The 17212-nt window shown below is 41.4% G+C and overlaps 1 protein-coding gene across 2 annotated transcripts in view; it reads left to right on the plus strand.

Moving 5' to 3' along the window:
* Positions 1-10999: 10999 nt before the first annotated feature.
* Zdhhc15 (zDHHC palmitoyltransferase 15) overlaps positions 11000-17212 on the plus strand; it is a 99721-nt gene continuing 93508 nt past the window's right edge. For both annotated transcript variants that reach the window (XM_090327025.1, XM_090327027.1), the window contains exon 1: positions 11000-11135. In XM_090327025.1, coding sequence (XP_090183151.1) covers positions 11000-11135 — 136 coding nt within the window. The remainder of the gene's footprint in view (positions 11136-17212) is intronic.

Consider the following 17212-nt stretch of genomic DNA (forward strand, 5'->3'; position numbering starts at 1 on the left):
AGCTTAGTGGTAGAATACTCAACCGGCATGCACAAAGCTCTAGGTTCGATTCCTTGGTACCACATACACGGAAAAAGCTGGAAGTGGCACTGTGGCTCTAGTGGCAGAGCACTAGCCTTGGGCAAAACGTGTCCAAGGACAGTGGCCATGCCCTGAGTCCATGATTCAGACCTGATAAAAAAAGAAAGAAAGAAAGAAAAGAAAACTGCTTCTACCTTGGGCACAATGTAACCAAGTAGGATTTATCAGTGGATGAATAACTGGTTCAACATATCCACATCAATGAATATGGCACACAAAATTAACAGGATTAAGAGTAAAATTCATATGATATGCTGTGCACTGGTAGTTCATTTTTTTTTTTTTGCCAGTCCTGGGCTTGACGCCTAAGCACTGTCCTTGGATTTTCTCAAGGCTAGAGCTCTACCACTTGAGCCTCAGCACCACTTCTGGCTTTTTTTACATACTTGGTGCTGAAGAATCAAACCTGGGTCTTCGTGCATGCTAGGCAAAGCACTCTACCACTAGGCCAAACTCCCAGCCCCCCCTGGTGGTTCATTTCTTTCTGTCATCCTAGTTACTCAGAAGGCTAATATTGGAGGATTGCAGCTCTAAGACAGCCCAGGCAGGAAAATTCCTAACTCTTATCTACAATTTACCACTAAAAAGCCAAAAGTGGGGCTGTGGCTCAAGTGGTAGAGCATTAACCTTGAGCCAACACACACACACACACACACACACACACACACACACAATCATGGAAATCTTGATAGATGAAGAAAAGACATTTAAAGCATTCTACATTCATTCCTGATTTAAATGCCTTTACAAAGGACCTCAACATAAAGGCTGCACATGACTGAGCCCAGAGCTGAAATCACACCCAATGGTAAAAATCCTTTTTTTTGGGTGGGTCATGGGGCTTGAACTTGACCTGAACTCTTCAGCTCAAGGCTACTGCCCTACCCTTGAGCCAAGCCCCACTTCTTATTTTCTAGAGGTTAATTGCAGATAAGAGTCTCAGGTCCTTTTGTGCCCAGGCTGACTTTGAACCTTGATCCTCAGATCTCAGCCTCCTGAGTAGCTAGGGTTACAGGCATGAACCACCTTGCCTGGCAAAACAATAAAATCTTTACCATTAAAGCTAACAATAAGTGATAATTGCTTACTTTCATTATTGTTCACATGGTATCTGATGGACAAGGAAAAGAAGACACATCCGAAGTGCAAAGGAAGAAACAGAATTTTCTATATACACATGGCATGATTCCACATGTTAAAACCTCTAAAGAATGCACAAAAAACCCCTGTTGGAACTAGCAACTAAATTCAGTAAAATCACAGGATAGGAAATCAACATAAAGAATCACTTATGTTTATATATAATAATGAAGTATCTAAACAAATAGAATACTTAAAATAACCAAGCAAATGGGGGAGGGTATGAAAATATACAAAGAAATAAGAGATTATGTGTTCAAGAATTAGAATAATTGATATTATTAAGATGCCCATACTACCCTAAGGGATTTAAAGATTTATGTAATATCTATCTAATTGCCAATACATTTGTTTTCCAGATTAGGGATGTTCAACTAGCAAAGTTGTACAGATGTTCTAAAATGTGAAAACTCCAAAATCTGAAATACTTCTGATCCTAAGCATTTTGGACTAGGGATACTAAGCCTGTATAAAGGCATCAAACTGAAGATTTAGGGGATGGCTCAGGTGCCGAAGTCCTTGGTAGAAAGTGTAAGGCTGTGAATTCAAACCCTAGTACCTCCAAAAAATGACGTCAAATTGTACAACTGAATAACACACTATTTTCTTTTTTTTTTTTTTTGCCAGTCCTGGAGTTTGAGCTCAGGGCCTGACAACTGTCCTTGGACTTTCTCAAGGCTAGTGCTCTACCACTTGAGTCACAGCACCATTTCTGGCTTCTTTCTCTGTATATGGTACCAAGGAATCGAAACCCAGGGCTTTGTGCATGCTAGGCAAACCCTCTACCACTAGGCCACAATCTAGGCCCTGAATTCACTACTGTGCAACATTGTTTCCACCTACACAGTGATGTGCATTTTTTTAAAAGGTAACACATTGAACGTTTTATCAGAAAGATTTTAGAAGAATTATTCAAACCATCAGTATTCCTACAACTAAACATTATTATTAATCTTGGGGCAAATCTCTTCCTTGAACAGTAATTTTTCAGCATAGATTTAAAAATACACCGATGTTTTATTTTAGTGTTAATAACGAAATTATTTCCTAAGAGACAATTTCAAATGTTAGAAAAGAGTATTTTAGGTTTAAATATCTACAAAATTCCCTGTCGTAAGTAAACAGCATTTTATGCAATAAAGAAATGAACAGATTCAGTAAGCAGAAAATCAGTAAAGACATAGCTGAACTAAATATTATCACTCAGTTAGACATCAGTAGACTATCTTCAGTACTGGAGAATATACTTTTGTGTTAAACTGACATGGAACACTCACCAAGATAGAGGAAACGAGATATTTTTAGTTATCATTGTTGCTGTTTTATTTTTCCTTTTGTAACAAGAATATATTCTGGACCATAAAACACATCTTAAATTTTTTTTTTTTTGTCGGTTGTGGGTCTTTGAACTCTGGGCTTGAGCGCCGTCCCTGAGCTCTTCAGCTCAAGGATACTGCTCTACCACTTGATCCACAGTGCCATTTCTAGTTTTCTGGTAGTTAACTGGAGATAAGAGTCTCACAGACTTTAGTGCCCAGGCTGGCTTTGAATCATGATCCTTATATCTCAGCCTTCTGAGTACCTAGGATTATAGGCATGAACCATTGTTGCTTGGCTAACACCTTAAATTTTTTTTTTGCCAGTCCTGTGATTGAGCTCAGGGCCTAAGCACTGTTCTTGGACTTTCTCAAGGCTAGAGCTCTACCACTTGAGCCTCAGCACCACTTCCAGCTTTTTCCTATATATGTGGTACTGAGGAATCGAACCTGGGTCTTTGTGCATGCTAGGCAAGCACTCTACTATTAGGCCAAACTCCCGGCCCCTCACACCTTAAATTTTAAATGAGTAGAAGTAATAATTGTACCGCTTCTGCTCTGAGATCACAATAGAATTAAATTAAATTAAGAAATCAGGGGGCCGGGAGTTTGACCTAGTGGTAGAGCACTTGCTTCACATGCATGGAGACCTTGGTTTGATTCCCTGGTACCACATTCATAGAAAAAGCCAGAAGTGGTGCTATGGCTCAAGTGGTATACCTCTAGCCTTGAGAAAGTCCAAGGACAGTGCTCAGATCCTGAGTTCAAGCCCCAGGACTGGAAAAAATTTAAAAAAATCAGTAACAGAGTATATGGTTAGTGTGCATGCCTATAGTCCCAGCTCCTCAAGATACTTAGGCAGGAGGGTGACTTGAGCTCAAGGGCTCCGGGTCAATATAAACAACAAAGCACAATTTTGTCTCTTAATGAAAAAAATAAAACAGTGACAGAAAAGCAGAAAATTTCCATAGGTGTGTATAAAATAACTCATATATCAAAGAAGAAATCACAACAAAAAAATTAAATCTTGGTCTGGGAGTTTAGCCTAGTGTTAGAGTGCTTGCCTAGCATTTCACAAAGACTCGGGTTCGATTCCTTGGTACCATATACATAGCAAAAAGCCAAAAATGGTGCTGTGGCTCAAGTGGTAGAGCTCTAGCCTTGAGAAAGCCCAAGGACAGTGCTCAGGCCCTTAGTTCAAGGCCCAGGACTGGCAAAAAAAAATTAAATCTTTTGAACCAAATGGATCACAGACCCAAATGTTAAACATCAAACTATAAAATTCCTAGAAGATAACACATAAAAATGTAGATGACAGGGCCGGGAGTTTGGCCTAGTGGTAGAGTGCTTGCCTAGCATTCACGAAGACCTGGATTGGATTCCTCGGTACCACATACATAGAAAAAAGCTGGAAGTGGTGCTGAAGCTCAAGTGGTCAAGTTCTAGCCTTGAGAAAATCCAAGGACAGTGCTCAGGCCCTGAGCTCAAGCCGAGGACTTGCAAAAAAAATTTAGATGGCCTTTTCTTTGGTGATAGATTTTTTAAGATAGCACAACAAGACACAAACCATAAGAAAGACAAAAAATTAGAATGTTGTTGACATTAAAATTTTCTGTTTTACAACAAGGTAAGGATGAAAAAATAAGTAAGAAAATAAAGAGAAACCACAAAATATTACAATAAGATCATTTCATACAGCCGGTGCAGGTGGCTCATACCTGTAATTCTAGCTATTCAGAAAGCCGAGATCTGAGGATCATGATTTAAAGCCAGCATGGGCACAAAAAGTACAAGAGACACTTATCTACAATTCACTGCCAGAAAACTAGAAGTGGCACTGTGACTTAAGTGGTAGAGAGCTAGCCTTGAGCTGAAGAGCTTAGGGACAGTGCCCAGGCCCAGAGTTCAAGCCCCAGGATGGACCCCCAAAAATATATTTCATATAATTAATACATGTTCATTTTCTAAAAAGTGAGTTAACAAGGGAGCCAAAAAAATGGAATGGAAGAAAGACAGCCTCTTCAACAAGTGGTGCTGGCAGAACTGGTTAAGCACCTGCAGAAAACTTTGTTAATAAGGACCAAGAATCACAACAAATCAGAGAAAGGCTGGATAAGTGGGACTGAATTAAACTGCAGAGCTTCTTTATGGCAAAGGACATAGCTAGTAAATTAATTAGGAAGCCTACAGAATGGGAGAAGATCTTCACCAACCATACAACGGACAAAGGCCTCATATCTAAAATATATCAACAACTCAAAAAATTGAATCACTCCAAAACTAATCTCCAAAGTAACAACCATCCCATTAAAAGATGGGCCAAAGACTTAAAGAGAGTCTTCTCTGAAGAAGAAACAAAAATGGCCTATAGACATATGAAGAAATGCTCAACATCTCTGGCCATGAAAGAAATGCAAATCAAAACAACTCTAAGATTCCACCTCACTCCAGTTAGAATGGCCAGGATCAAGAAAACTAATAACAACAGATGCTGGAGGGGATGTGGCCAGGAGGGATCACTACTACACTGTTGGTGGGAGTGCAAACTCGTTCAACCACTATGGAAAGCAGTGTGGCAGTTCCTCAAAAGACTAAACATAGAGCTCCCCTATGACCCAGCAATTCTACTACTTGGCATTTACCCAATTGTCCAGAAACAAGGACATACTAAATCCACTAGCACAACAATGTTCATTGCAGCACTATTTACCATAGCAAAGATATGGAACCAACCCAGATGCCCCTCAGTTGATGAGTGGATCAACAAGATGTGGTATTTATACACAATGGAATTCTATGCTGCTGTCAGAAAGAATGACATCGCCCCATTTGTTAGGAAATGGAAAGACTTAGAAAAAATCATATTAAGTGAAGTAAGCCAGACTCAAAGGAACTTAGGCTCAATGGTTTCCCTCATTTGTCATAATCAGTAGAAACCTTGGGCTCTCCTAGCAGAGATCTGCAATAGAGCAAAACCTTGATACATAAGGCCATATAGCATGACGCTAAATGAAAGGACTTCCAGGATAGTGAAACAAAAGCCATATAATGAATGATTGTTGTCCTTAATGTACTATGTTATCTCTCATCTCTTTTGCTGTCCCTTGGTTATATCATATTATTACAGTATGTCACTTTGTTATCTGATATATCGGATATATTTGTATTTGGTTATTTGAAATTGGATAGGGAAGGGAGAAAACAAGATGAGGGGTGGGGATGGGGGGGAGGGAAATGGGTACCAAGACATGAGAAAGGGTATCAATGTATGTGAATTAATGCACCACCTATCTGGTGAACATAATGTAACCCTTCTATTAATTACAATAAAAAATATATGGAAAAAAGTGAGCTACTCAGGATATGAGATCCAAGGATTGTGGTTCAAGGCCAGCCCTGCCAGGAAAGCCCATGAGATTCTTATCTCCAATTAATCAACCAAAAAGCCAGAGGTGGAGCTGTGGCTCAAGTGGTAGAATGCTAGACTGAGCAGCATAGTTTAGGGATAGTGCCCAGACGCTAAGTTCAAGCCCAGGATTAACCCAAATAAAAGAAAATAAAAGAAAAGACAAACCAGAGACTATGGGAAAATACTTGCAAAGAACAAAGACACATGCTAGCTGGGTGCAATTGGCTCACTCTTGTAATTCTAGGTACTCAGGAGGCTGAGATCTGAGGACTGAAGTTTGAAGCCAGTTCAAACAGGAAAATCCATGAGAGTCTTATTTCAAATTAACCAGCAAAAGCCAAAAGTGGAACCAAGTGGTACAGTAGTACCCTTGACCAAAAAAAATATCTCAGAAACAGTTCCTAGATCCTGAGTTCAAGTCCTAAAACTGGCACACAAACACAAAGCAAGCCTGAGCAGAAAAACATAACAGACATCTTAGCAAAACAGATATGTACAGATCATATACATGATTATGAAAAATCCTATTATTATACTCCATCAGAAAAAAAGGAAATTAAAAAATAATGGCTTAATGGTTTACTACTGTAAACCTCACAAAATGGCCAAGAATCAGAAGGCTGACTATACCAAATGTTGGCAAGGATATGAAGCAGCAGGAACTCTCATTCATTACTGATGGCAATGTAAAATGGTTCAAAGTAAATGGCAGATACTTTGGGAAATATACAAAATGAAACATTCTTGCCATATGATCCAACAATCTGATTATTTGGCATTTATCCAGATGAACTGAAAATATATGTTCACACAATGAATGTTTAAAGAATCATTATTAATAACTTTCTAAACTTAGATGTAACCAAGATATCACTCAATATGTGAGTGGATCAAGTGAGGTGCATCAGGACAGTGGAAGAAAAGAAGTACCGGATGAATCATTTTAAATGCATAATATTCAATAAAGGAAGCCAATCTGCAGCCAGATGCCAGGGGCTCATACTTATAATCCTAACCTCATGAGGTTGAGATCTGAGTATTGGCAGATCAGGCAGGAAAGCCTGTGAGAGTCTTATCTTCAATAAACTATCAAAAATCTAAGAGTGGAGCTGTGGCTCAAAGTGGTAGAGCACTAGCCTTGAGCAAAAAAACCAGGGACAGTGGCCTGGCTCTAAGTTCGAGCCTCCGGACCAGCATTCGTGCACGCGTGCACACACACACCCCAATTTGAAAAAGTTACCTCCTATAATATGACAACAGTATGACATTCTGGAAAAGGTAAAACTACAGAGACAACAAAAGCATCAGTATTGCTGGGCAACTTGTGGCTCACACCTATAATCCTAGCTACTTGGAGCTTTTGAGTTGAGGATCACAGTTTGAAGCCAGTCTGGACAGAAAAGTCTGAGAGACTCTTATCTCCAATAAACTACACAGAAAAAGCCAGAAGTTGAGGGCTGTGGCTCACGTGGTAGAGGGCTAGCCTTAAGTACAAAAGGGCTCAGGGATAGTGCTCAGGCCATGAGTTCAAGTGCCAGGACCACCACTGCCCCCCTCGAAAGAAAAGCATCAGTAGGGCCAGGAGTTTGGCCTAGTGGTAGAGTACTTGCCTAGCATGTTTGAAGCCTGGGTTCGATTCCTCGTTACCACATACATAGAAAAAAGCTGGAAATGGTGCTGTGGCTCAAGTGGTAGAGCTCTAGCCTTGAGGAAAGTTCAAGGACAGTGCTCAGGCCCTGAGCTCAAGCCCCACGACTGGAAAAAAAAACATCAGTATTTCCTAGTGTTGGAGAAGGGGAGAAATGAGATGATGGAACATAAATGATTTTAAGGGCAGTGAATAAACTATGATACTGTATGATGTGATATATACATCGTACATTTATTTAAATCTATAGACTGCCCACCACCAAGCTTGGATGAAAATCTCCACACTGAGCTTTGGATGATTATGATGTATCAGTGTAGGCTCCTTAACTGTAACAAATGTAGCACTCTAATAGAAGATGTTGATAAATGAAGTTGTTACACATTTGTTGTGGCTGCAGAGACATGTGAAATCTCTGACCATTTTAGCTATCTATTTAAAACCACTGTAAAAGCCAGGTGTCAGTGGCTCACACCTGTAATCCTAGCTACTCATGAGGATGAGATCTCAGGATTGCCATTTGAAGCTGGGAGGGTGGGGGAGGTGAGGGCTGGGCAGAAAAGTCCCTGTGAGATACTCATCTACAATCATCCAGTCAAAAACCAGAAGTGTGCTGTGGTTCAAGTGGTAAAACGCTAACCTTGGGCACAAAGAGGCTAAGGAACAGTGCCCAGGCTCTGAGTTCAAGTCCTACAACCTACCCTCCCCCTCAAAAACATTGTGAAGAATAAAGTCTGAGAGTTTTTGAAGTCTAAGCTTTGCCTTATGTATGTCACGACCATTCAACTCAGCTACCATATTGAGAAACATCCACAGATTATAGACAATAGATGAAGAGGAATTTGCTCTTCTCTACAATTTCATTCAGAAAAAAAAAAATCAGTAGCTAGACAAAGCTCATGGATGCAGCTTGCTAAACTTTGTGTTTATCTCTCTACTTCTTGCCCTCCATGCTAGTCTCTCCCCACACCTCACTCCAGACTACCCAATTGGAGCCCAGTGTATCCTAGAAGAGAGAAATTTAGGCAAAATTCACCATGTCCAAAACATTTTATTTTCACCATATTTCCCCAAGGTGTTGATATATAAAATTTTTCCTGTATGCATCTAAGTTAGAAATTTGGTGATATATCTCACTCTTAGTCATTTGTTGTTTTTCTGCTTCAAATACCATTATACGTGCTCCCTCTCCTCCCCTCTCCTCCCCTGACTTGGGTCCAGAGCCTTGCTATCTCTTGACTACTGTAGCACCTTGCAGCAAGATCAGATTACTGCAGTCCTGAAATCCTCCAAATACCTTTGCCGTACAATTTTCCTTTTGTCAGGAATTCCTACTCCCTTAACTCCTACTCCCACTTCCTATCTTATTAGCCATTTCCAGGCATTATTTAAATCCAGCTCAGATGGTCTAGTCTACAATTAATCAGTGACTCCTCAAAGCTACTTGGTTTTAAACAGAATCCCCTTGAAAGAAGAGTGAAGATGGTCATAATGTGAAATGATACGTATGTGAAAATGAAACATGGAAACTTATTGAGATTGGCTTGGAAAGTAGTGAGATGAGGAAGAGTGACAGTGTGGTGAATGTGGTCAAGATTCTTTCTATGCACAAATGGACATGTCGAGTGAAATCTCCTTGTACAACTAATTGATACTAATGAAAATGTGGGGAGAAAAAGACCCCCCCCTTCAAATCTCATCATACCTTTCACAAAGCCAGAATTTCTGAGAGCCCCAAATTCATGACTAATGGGCAATTTAAGTGTCTACAATGGAATTTTAGAGCTCAAATAATTAGTTATTAAATATTGTAATTAAATTGAAATGTATTTAATTGCATTATTACTTCGGCAACTTAATGTGAGGATAAACTCTTCATATAATGTGCTTATCACTTTAGGAAAAGTGCATTACAGATATTATACATATTCTTCATGTATAGCCATAAAGAACAGAGAACAAAATAATAGAAATGGTCCCTCCCACCTAGCAGTCACAAAGAATGTGAATCAAACCTAGGTCCCAGCAAAATTGTACCTCTTCATGTAATAAACATTTAAAAATCGTTAAAACAGTAAGTGTTAAATCATGAAAGCCTGTGCCTGCTATACTTCTATAATTGCACTTATATAAAAAGTCCATGTATCATCCTGATAAGAACCATACTAGTCCTCTGTTTTGTCATTCTTTTTTTTTAATACCAAGTTTGACCTAAAGCAGCTAGTTTAAAAGAAAAAAAAACATTTTTTTGAATCAAGTTGGTCTGTAATGGATTTTTCTATTTCCAGATCATTTTCCTTTCCAAAATCCTGCCTGTAGGTTTACGGAAGTGTATCTGTGATGCCAAACTTTCCATGGCTGTTCTTTATCTGCTTTAAAGGATTATGGCCCCAGGCCCTGGCCTTCACAGCCTGACCTCGGTGTATATCTCCAGTATCTTTTCTAGCCTCTCCTTTTCACACATTGCTCTCTCCAAGGCACACTAGCTGTTCCTGGACTGTTGTTTTTGGACTTTCATTACTTCATGCATTTTGCATAGTGCTGTTTCCTCTACTGGGAAAGGTCCCCCCCCCACCTTCTATCCATTTGCCTGCAAAACTCATTAAGAAAAAGCTCAGCTTAAATATCACTACCTTTGTAGCTTTCCCAGAATCATTGGCTCCCTCATTTGTTTCTCCATACCATTGGGTTGTGTGGGAAAATGTAATCTAATTGTGGAGGGAGGGAATGGGGGGGGTACCCTGTCCAGCCTTCCGGAGGCAGAGTGACTGCGGCACTACGTGGGAAGCATATTGTATATGCAGCAGTGAAGGATGGGGATGGATGACCTTTAAGTTACGACACGTTACTGTGTGCATCTTTTGCACTGTGCCTACGAGTGCACTCCTGTGTGTGTGTGTGTGTGTGTGTGTGTGTGTGTGTGTGTGTGTGCGCGCGGGGTGAGAAAGAAATGAAATTGGAGAGGAGAAGGTGGACGCAGTGCAGTAGGAGCAAGCAGATGGGAGGACTCACGTTTCTTCCGTTTTTACAGTTTTGCAGATGTCCAGCCCTGCAGCGCAGGGGTGGGGGAGGTGAGGGGTAGGGGTTGGGGGGGGAAGGGGACCGGGCGGAAGGGGGAGGGGCTGAACTCCTTCACAGGGTGCCCAACCTCGATTGCCGGGAGCGATCACCTTCCTCTGCCACTGGGATTTGTTTGTCCATGCCGGTGACTCACGCCGATTGTGGCCTGCAGGGCGCGCTCGGCCACGTAGCCCCACAGGTGGCATTGGCTTCAGCTGGGCCAGTGGGTTCCCGCCAGGCTAGGCAGTGGAGCGCCGCACAGCGCGCCTTCCCGCCTCCCAGCCGCCGCCCCAGCAGCTCCTAGCCGGCGCCAGCAGGCCTGCTCGGTCGATCTTCGAGCCCAAGATGCGGCGGGGCTGGAAAATGGCTCTGTCTGGGGGGCTGCGGTGCTGCCGCCGGGTACTCTCCTGGGTACCAGTGCTGGTGATTGTCCTGGTCGTGCTCTGGTCCTACTATGCGTACGTCTTTGAACTCTGCCTGGGTAAGTGGAGGCTGGTCACATAAGGTGGGGGACGTTCTGCCAAGCAGAAATCATCCTGCCCTCCCCCTGTACACACGGGTGATCCCTGAGGTATCCCCCCACCCCCAACACTGCGGTTTCCTTTGGCTCCCACTAAAAACTCTGTCCCTGACTGCAACCTCTGGCTTTTCACCACGTCTCCCACACCCTCCCACGAGGGTCCCACCACGTCGCCATGGCCTCCCACCTAGGGCTTCAAAAATCCCATATCTTTTTGGCTCTTCTCACCAGGGCCCCCTTTTCTTCTACAGTAACCACTTGGTGCTTTCTTTCGGGGGAGGGGACCCCCTTTCCTCCCGAACGGACAAAACACTCTGTGTCCTTAAACTCTCCACTCCCACTGCGAACCCCACCAATGTACGCAGCCCCCACCATTTTTTCCTCCTGCTAGGATACCGTACTAGGAATTCCCTACTAGGAATCAAAAAATATTTCCTGGGTTCTCTTACTAGTTCTTGCTCCTACTCTGGGATTCATTTCTGTGTCCTGCTCCTCACACTAGCCTAAGTGCTTCATCGCCATCCACTTGTGACCGCCCTCCCCCCACTACACCCTATTTCAGCCCCCCCCCCACAGCTCCCCCTTCTCTTTTCCGTGCTTCTCTAACGGGATGGGGTTCTATGCAAAGCCCTCTCCTCTAACACCAGACCCCTGATTTCATCGCATTGGGGTTCCCTACAGCCTCCTGCCTTCCTACTTTTGGGAGCATTCACCTCCTTTCATTCATGGGCCCCGCATTTTTTTTTCTTCTTGTTCTGATACCTCCTAGTAGCTAATGACCCTGTTTTTGTCCTAAGAAGATCCTGCTTCCCCCCCACCCGGCCCCCAACATACACTCACCAATCTTCTCGCCCTGGCATGTTTTCTTTCCCCTTCCCAAAGAGTTCTCACAGTCTCGACTATGTCCTTCCTAAAGGGTCACTATTTTTCTTACCAGAATTCCTCCTTGTTCACTTTTCCGGGAAACTCTTACCCCACCTCCTGCCCATATCCGGTTCTCCCCTTCCTCTGGTATTTGCCATTGTTAGTTCATCTGGAATTACATTTATCTTTGTCTTTTCAGAGTGGGGAAGTCCTATCTCCTACTGGAATTTTCAGTATTTGCCACCCCTCCTAAAGACTTCTTTCTTGTTCCCTCTTGTTCTTCTCTGTCCCATTCCCTGCTTTGTGGTGTGTGTGCACCAGTACTGGAGTTTGAACTCAGGGCTTGGGTGTTGTCCTCAGTGAGCTTTTTTCCCTAGGGGTAGTATTCTACCACAGGAAGCACAGCTCCACTTCCAGTTTTTTGGTAGTTAATTGGTGATAAATGTCTCACAGACTTTTATGCCCTGGGCTAGTTTCGAACTGTAGCCCTTAGATATCAGTCTCCTGTGCAGCTCGGATTACAAAAATGAGCCACCAGCATATAGCCATTTCCTGCTTACTCAGAATATAGTTCCTACAGGATTTCTCATATTTTCAACTCCAAATTCCACAAGTCACTCCTTGTTTTGTTTTTTTCCTCTTAGATTCCCCTAATTGTCTAGCAACATTACAGATGGTTTTTAGTGGTCTCATAAATTCAAACTAGTTTTCATATTTTCCGCTGAAGAGCTCCACTTTCCTTTGACTGAACTCCTGTGAATCCTATCTTCTCACAAGGAATACATCCTTTTCTCAAAAAGGACTTCTTTGTTGTTTTGCCTGTTTTTCTCTCTCAAGGCTAGCACTTTACCACTTGAGCCATAGTTTTATGTCTTGCTCTTTTGGTAATTAATTAGACATGAGGATCTCAAAGACTTTCCTGCTTCACTTAGCTTCAAAACTGAATCCTCACATCTCAGCCTCCTGAGTAGCTGGAAGTACAGGTGTAAACCTCCTTCGTCCAGCTTTATTATTATTCTTTCTTCTATTTTTTAAAATCAGTTGTGGGGCTAGAACTCAGAGTCTACCACTTGAGCTACAGCACCACTTTCAATTTTTTTTCTTTTTTTTTCCAGTCCTGGGCTTGAGCTCAGGGCCTGAGCACTGTCCTTGGACACTCTCAAGGTTAGAGCTCTACCACTTCAGCCTCAGCACCACTTCCAGATTTTTTTCTGTGTATGTGGTACCGAGGAATCGAACCTGGGTCTTCATGCTAGGCAAACACTACCACTAGGCCAAACTCCCGGCCCCACTTTCAGTTTTTGAGTGGTTAATGGGAGATAGTCTCACTGGGACTTTTCTGCCTACCCTGACTTTGAACCACCATCCTCAGTTTTCAGTCTCTTGGCCCACTAGGATTCCATGTCTTGGGTAACTGGGATTACAGTCTTTGAAATTATTTTCTACCATCTCTTCAACACTAGAATCTCATGGCCAGCACTGGTAAACTCATGTCAATGCTTTCTACTTAGCGTGCAGTTTCCACTCCCACACTGCTACAATTCCTAACATCCTTTTAAACCTACATAGTATGGACTCCTTTATTCCTCATACCAGAACTTCTCATCTTACTGAGAAAAATTCCAGTAAGGTGAGAATTAGAATCATTAGGGTTGGGGTGCCACTTCTCAACCACAGGACCTGACCACTCATTACCCCTTTCTCTTACGTATTCAATAATACACCATTCTCTCTGGATGGATTGGGATAAACTGGGGAGGCAGAAGATAGCTCTCTTTTTCTGAGATACAACTCTGTACAACAGCCTTTGAATTTTCCTCACCTCCTTGGACACATTATGAAAAATACAGTGCCAGTCTTGCAGCTTGAGTGCCTTGTCACTGCCCCCTCACCCTTTTTTTTTTTTTTTTGCTCAAGTCTACCGCTATACCACCTGAGCCACAGCTCTACTTCTGGTGTTTTAGTGGCTAATTGGAGATAAGAATCTCAGCTACTTTCCTGCATGGGCTAGTTTCAAACCACAATCCTCAAATGTCAGTCTGCTATGTAACTAGGATTATAGGCGTGAGCCACTGGTGCCTGGCTAGGCTGTTTCTCTTTTTGATTTCCATCTGGTACTGAGGCACAGCATGCACACTATGCAGGAACTGGATGTTTTTCTATCCTCAGACCTTACCACTTTAGCTTTTTTTTGAATGATTGACTAAAAAAAAATCAAAACTTCAGCTCCATTATTATGGTATGGCTTGTTGCTCCCAGGATCAATGCCACATTGTAAGCACTATTAAACATACTTTGGAGCTGTTCAGTACTTATTTGCCAAGAAATCTCTTTCAAAAATTAGTAATAATGTCTAACTTATTTTGTGCCACAAAAATGTCTGAAGAATCATCCAGATACTAACTCATTATTATTGAGTCCATTATTAAGCCCATCATGCTGATGTATAAACTGAGGTACAGACCATGTTAGAATCTGTGCAAATAATTAGCTTTTTATAATTCTTTACTTATCCATATAGTATTAAAAAAGAAAAGCATTGTTTTGTTTACAGACGGTATGACACTTGCTACATATGCACTGTTTCTAAGTAACTACATGCACATGTGCATGTGCGCACACACACACACACACACAATTCTCTTAACCTTATAAAGTTCATACTCTCATTACGTGCAGTCTACAGATAAGTAAACTGAGGCAGGGACACATTGAAATAGCTTAAGATCACAAACTAGCAAATGGCAAAAATTGCAGGCAGATTTGTTCTACTATTCATGATTGTTTTTGGGTTTTTTTGGTGGTATTGTTCTTTTTTTTTTTTTAACTTAGGGCCTTGAGCTTGCTAGGCAGGCTCTACTAGTTGAGCCACACCCAAACTTTCTATTTTTGCTTCAGTTATGTTTTGTATAGGGTTTTGTGTTTTGCTTATGGACAACCTCAAACTGATCCTTTAACCTGTGTCACTAATGTACCTGGAAATACTGACACAAGTCACTATGCCAGACTGTTGGTAGAGATGAGGTCTTGTGAACTCCCCCTCCCCTGGGGCTGGCCTCAAACTGAGTAGCTGAAATTACATGTGTATGCCATCACACCCAGTCCATAGTCCATGCTTTTAACCCCAATACTGTCTTAACATCTTGTCTCACAGAGGTCAACTTGTGACTCACAGGCCAGGTACAGCCTGCAAGTGTATTTATTTTCTTTGGTTTATAGCATTTTCTTAATATTTGCATAAGTTAGTATATTTAAAAAATCAAGATATTATCCATATGTTGTCAAATACTTGTAGTCCAAGCACTTGGGAGGCTAAGGTGGGAGAATCTCTAGAGCCCAGTTGTTTAAGACCAGCTTGGACAACAGAGTGAGAATTGATTTAAAATAATATATAATATAGACCAGCCTTGACTTCAAATCTGGCTCCAATATACTTTCTTGTCACCTTCCTTTTAATGTCTATTTATAAATCAGTAGCATGGAATTCAGAACAGTTAGGGCAAATTTTCCTAAAGTCACAATATTTAGTAATGAGTACAGAATTGAAATCAAAGCTGCCTGATTAAAAGGTCGTACTTTCTCCAATGCAACCAAAATTAGTGACTCATACAAATCAAAAAGAAAAAAAATGTCACAAGTGCTAGTGGATCACACCTGTAAGCCCAGCTACAGGAGGTTGAGATCTGAGGATCTTAGTTCAAAGCCAGCCCAGGCAGGAAAGTCCATGAGACTCATCTCCAGTGAACCAGAAAACTGTGCGTGGCACTGTGACTCAAAGTGGTGGAACATTAGCTTGAGCAAAAGAATTTAGGGACAGTGCCCAGGTCCCAAGATCAAGCCCCATGACCCAAAAAGCAGAAACAAAACCAAAAACCTAACTTCTTTGATATGGTGGTATGGTTCAAATTGTAGAGTTCTTGCCTAATAAATACAAGACTTTGAATTTCAACTCCAGATCTGAAAAAAAAAGGAATTTGTTTCTAGGAATAGAACTTGGTCTCTTTCTCTTTAGTACAGGTTAGAATGGAAGTCAAAAGTGATATTTCTATACTATAGTATTCAGAATTTGAATTCCACTAGTTACTAGCCAGGAGGCCTGAGGCAAAGTAACTAAATTTCTCTCAATCTTAGTTGCGTGTCACCTTTCATTTATGTAGCTCAGGCTGGCTTTGAATTCATAATTCTGCCTTAGCCTCTCAAGTGCTAGATTTAAAGGCATGGGCCATCATGCCTGGCACCATAATACAGAAGGAAAAAGTGACAGTATCTATTTTATAGGGTGAAGTTTATATATTAAAGTAGCAATTTTAAAGTATTCAATTCTATGCTCTTTAGTACAATTCTTAGTGTTGTGCAGCTCTCACATTTATATAGTTATTGTCACCTCAAAAGCAAAGCTCAAATGGGGCAATTTGAGGCCAGCTGGGCAAAATGTTAACAAGACCCCATCTCAAACACTGGACATGGTAGGGCATGCTTATCATCTCAGCTAGATGGGAGTTTGAGATGGGGAGGCTCTTGATTCTAGGCTTGTGCAGGCCAAGAAAAATATTTACAAGACTCCTTCTTAGCCTAAAGAGCTGGGTGTAGTGATATGCCTCTATCATAAAAGAAGGAAGTATGAATGGAAAGATCACAGTCTAACCCAGCTGAAGCAAAAAAAAAGACCCTAATTTCAAAATAACCAAAACAGGAAAGGCTAGACAAGTAGCTTAAGTGATATGGTATACCTGCCTAGCAAGTACAAAGCCGTGGGTTTAAACTCAAACTGCTGAGAAAAAAAGGATACCTCATAGGCATTAAACAGTCCCTAGTTCTGCACTCTGCCCCCAAGCGCTGTCAATCATTAACCTAAATTCTATCTCTGTATCTTTGCCTATATGTTGTTTGGCTGGCATTTTTCTTTAGGACAAGGTTTTTCTGTATAGCTCAGACTGGATTCAAACCCACAATTCTCCTGCCTCAGCCTACAAAGTGCTGAAATTACAGGTGTGCTATCACCATGCCTTGTTTTGTGTATTTCTATTAGCATAATATTTCGAAGTTAGATCTATCTTGTAGCATTTAACACTAATTCATTCATTTTATGACTAAATAATATTCTGTGTGTGTGTGTGTGTGTGTGTATGTATAAGTTAATCCATTCTTTTATCTGTCTGTTGATGTAGTAGTTT

Source organism: Megascapheus bottae, chromosome X (genome assembly GCF_031878675.1).
Source record: "Megascapheus bottae isolate mThoBot1 chromosome X, mThoBot2.hap1, whole genome shotgun sequence".
NCBI lineage: Eukaryota > Metazoa > Chordata > Mammalia > Rodentia > Geomyidae > Megascapheus > Megascapheus bottae.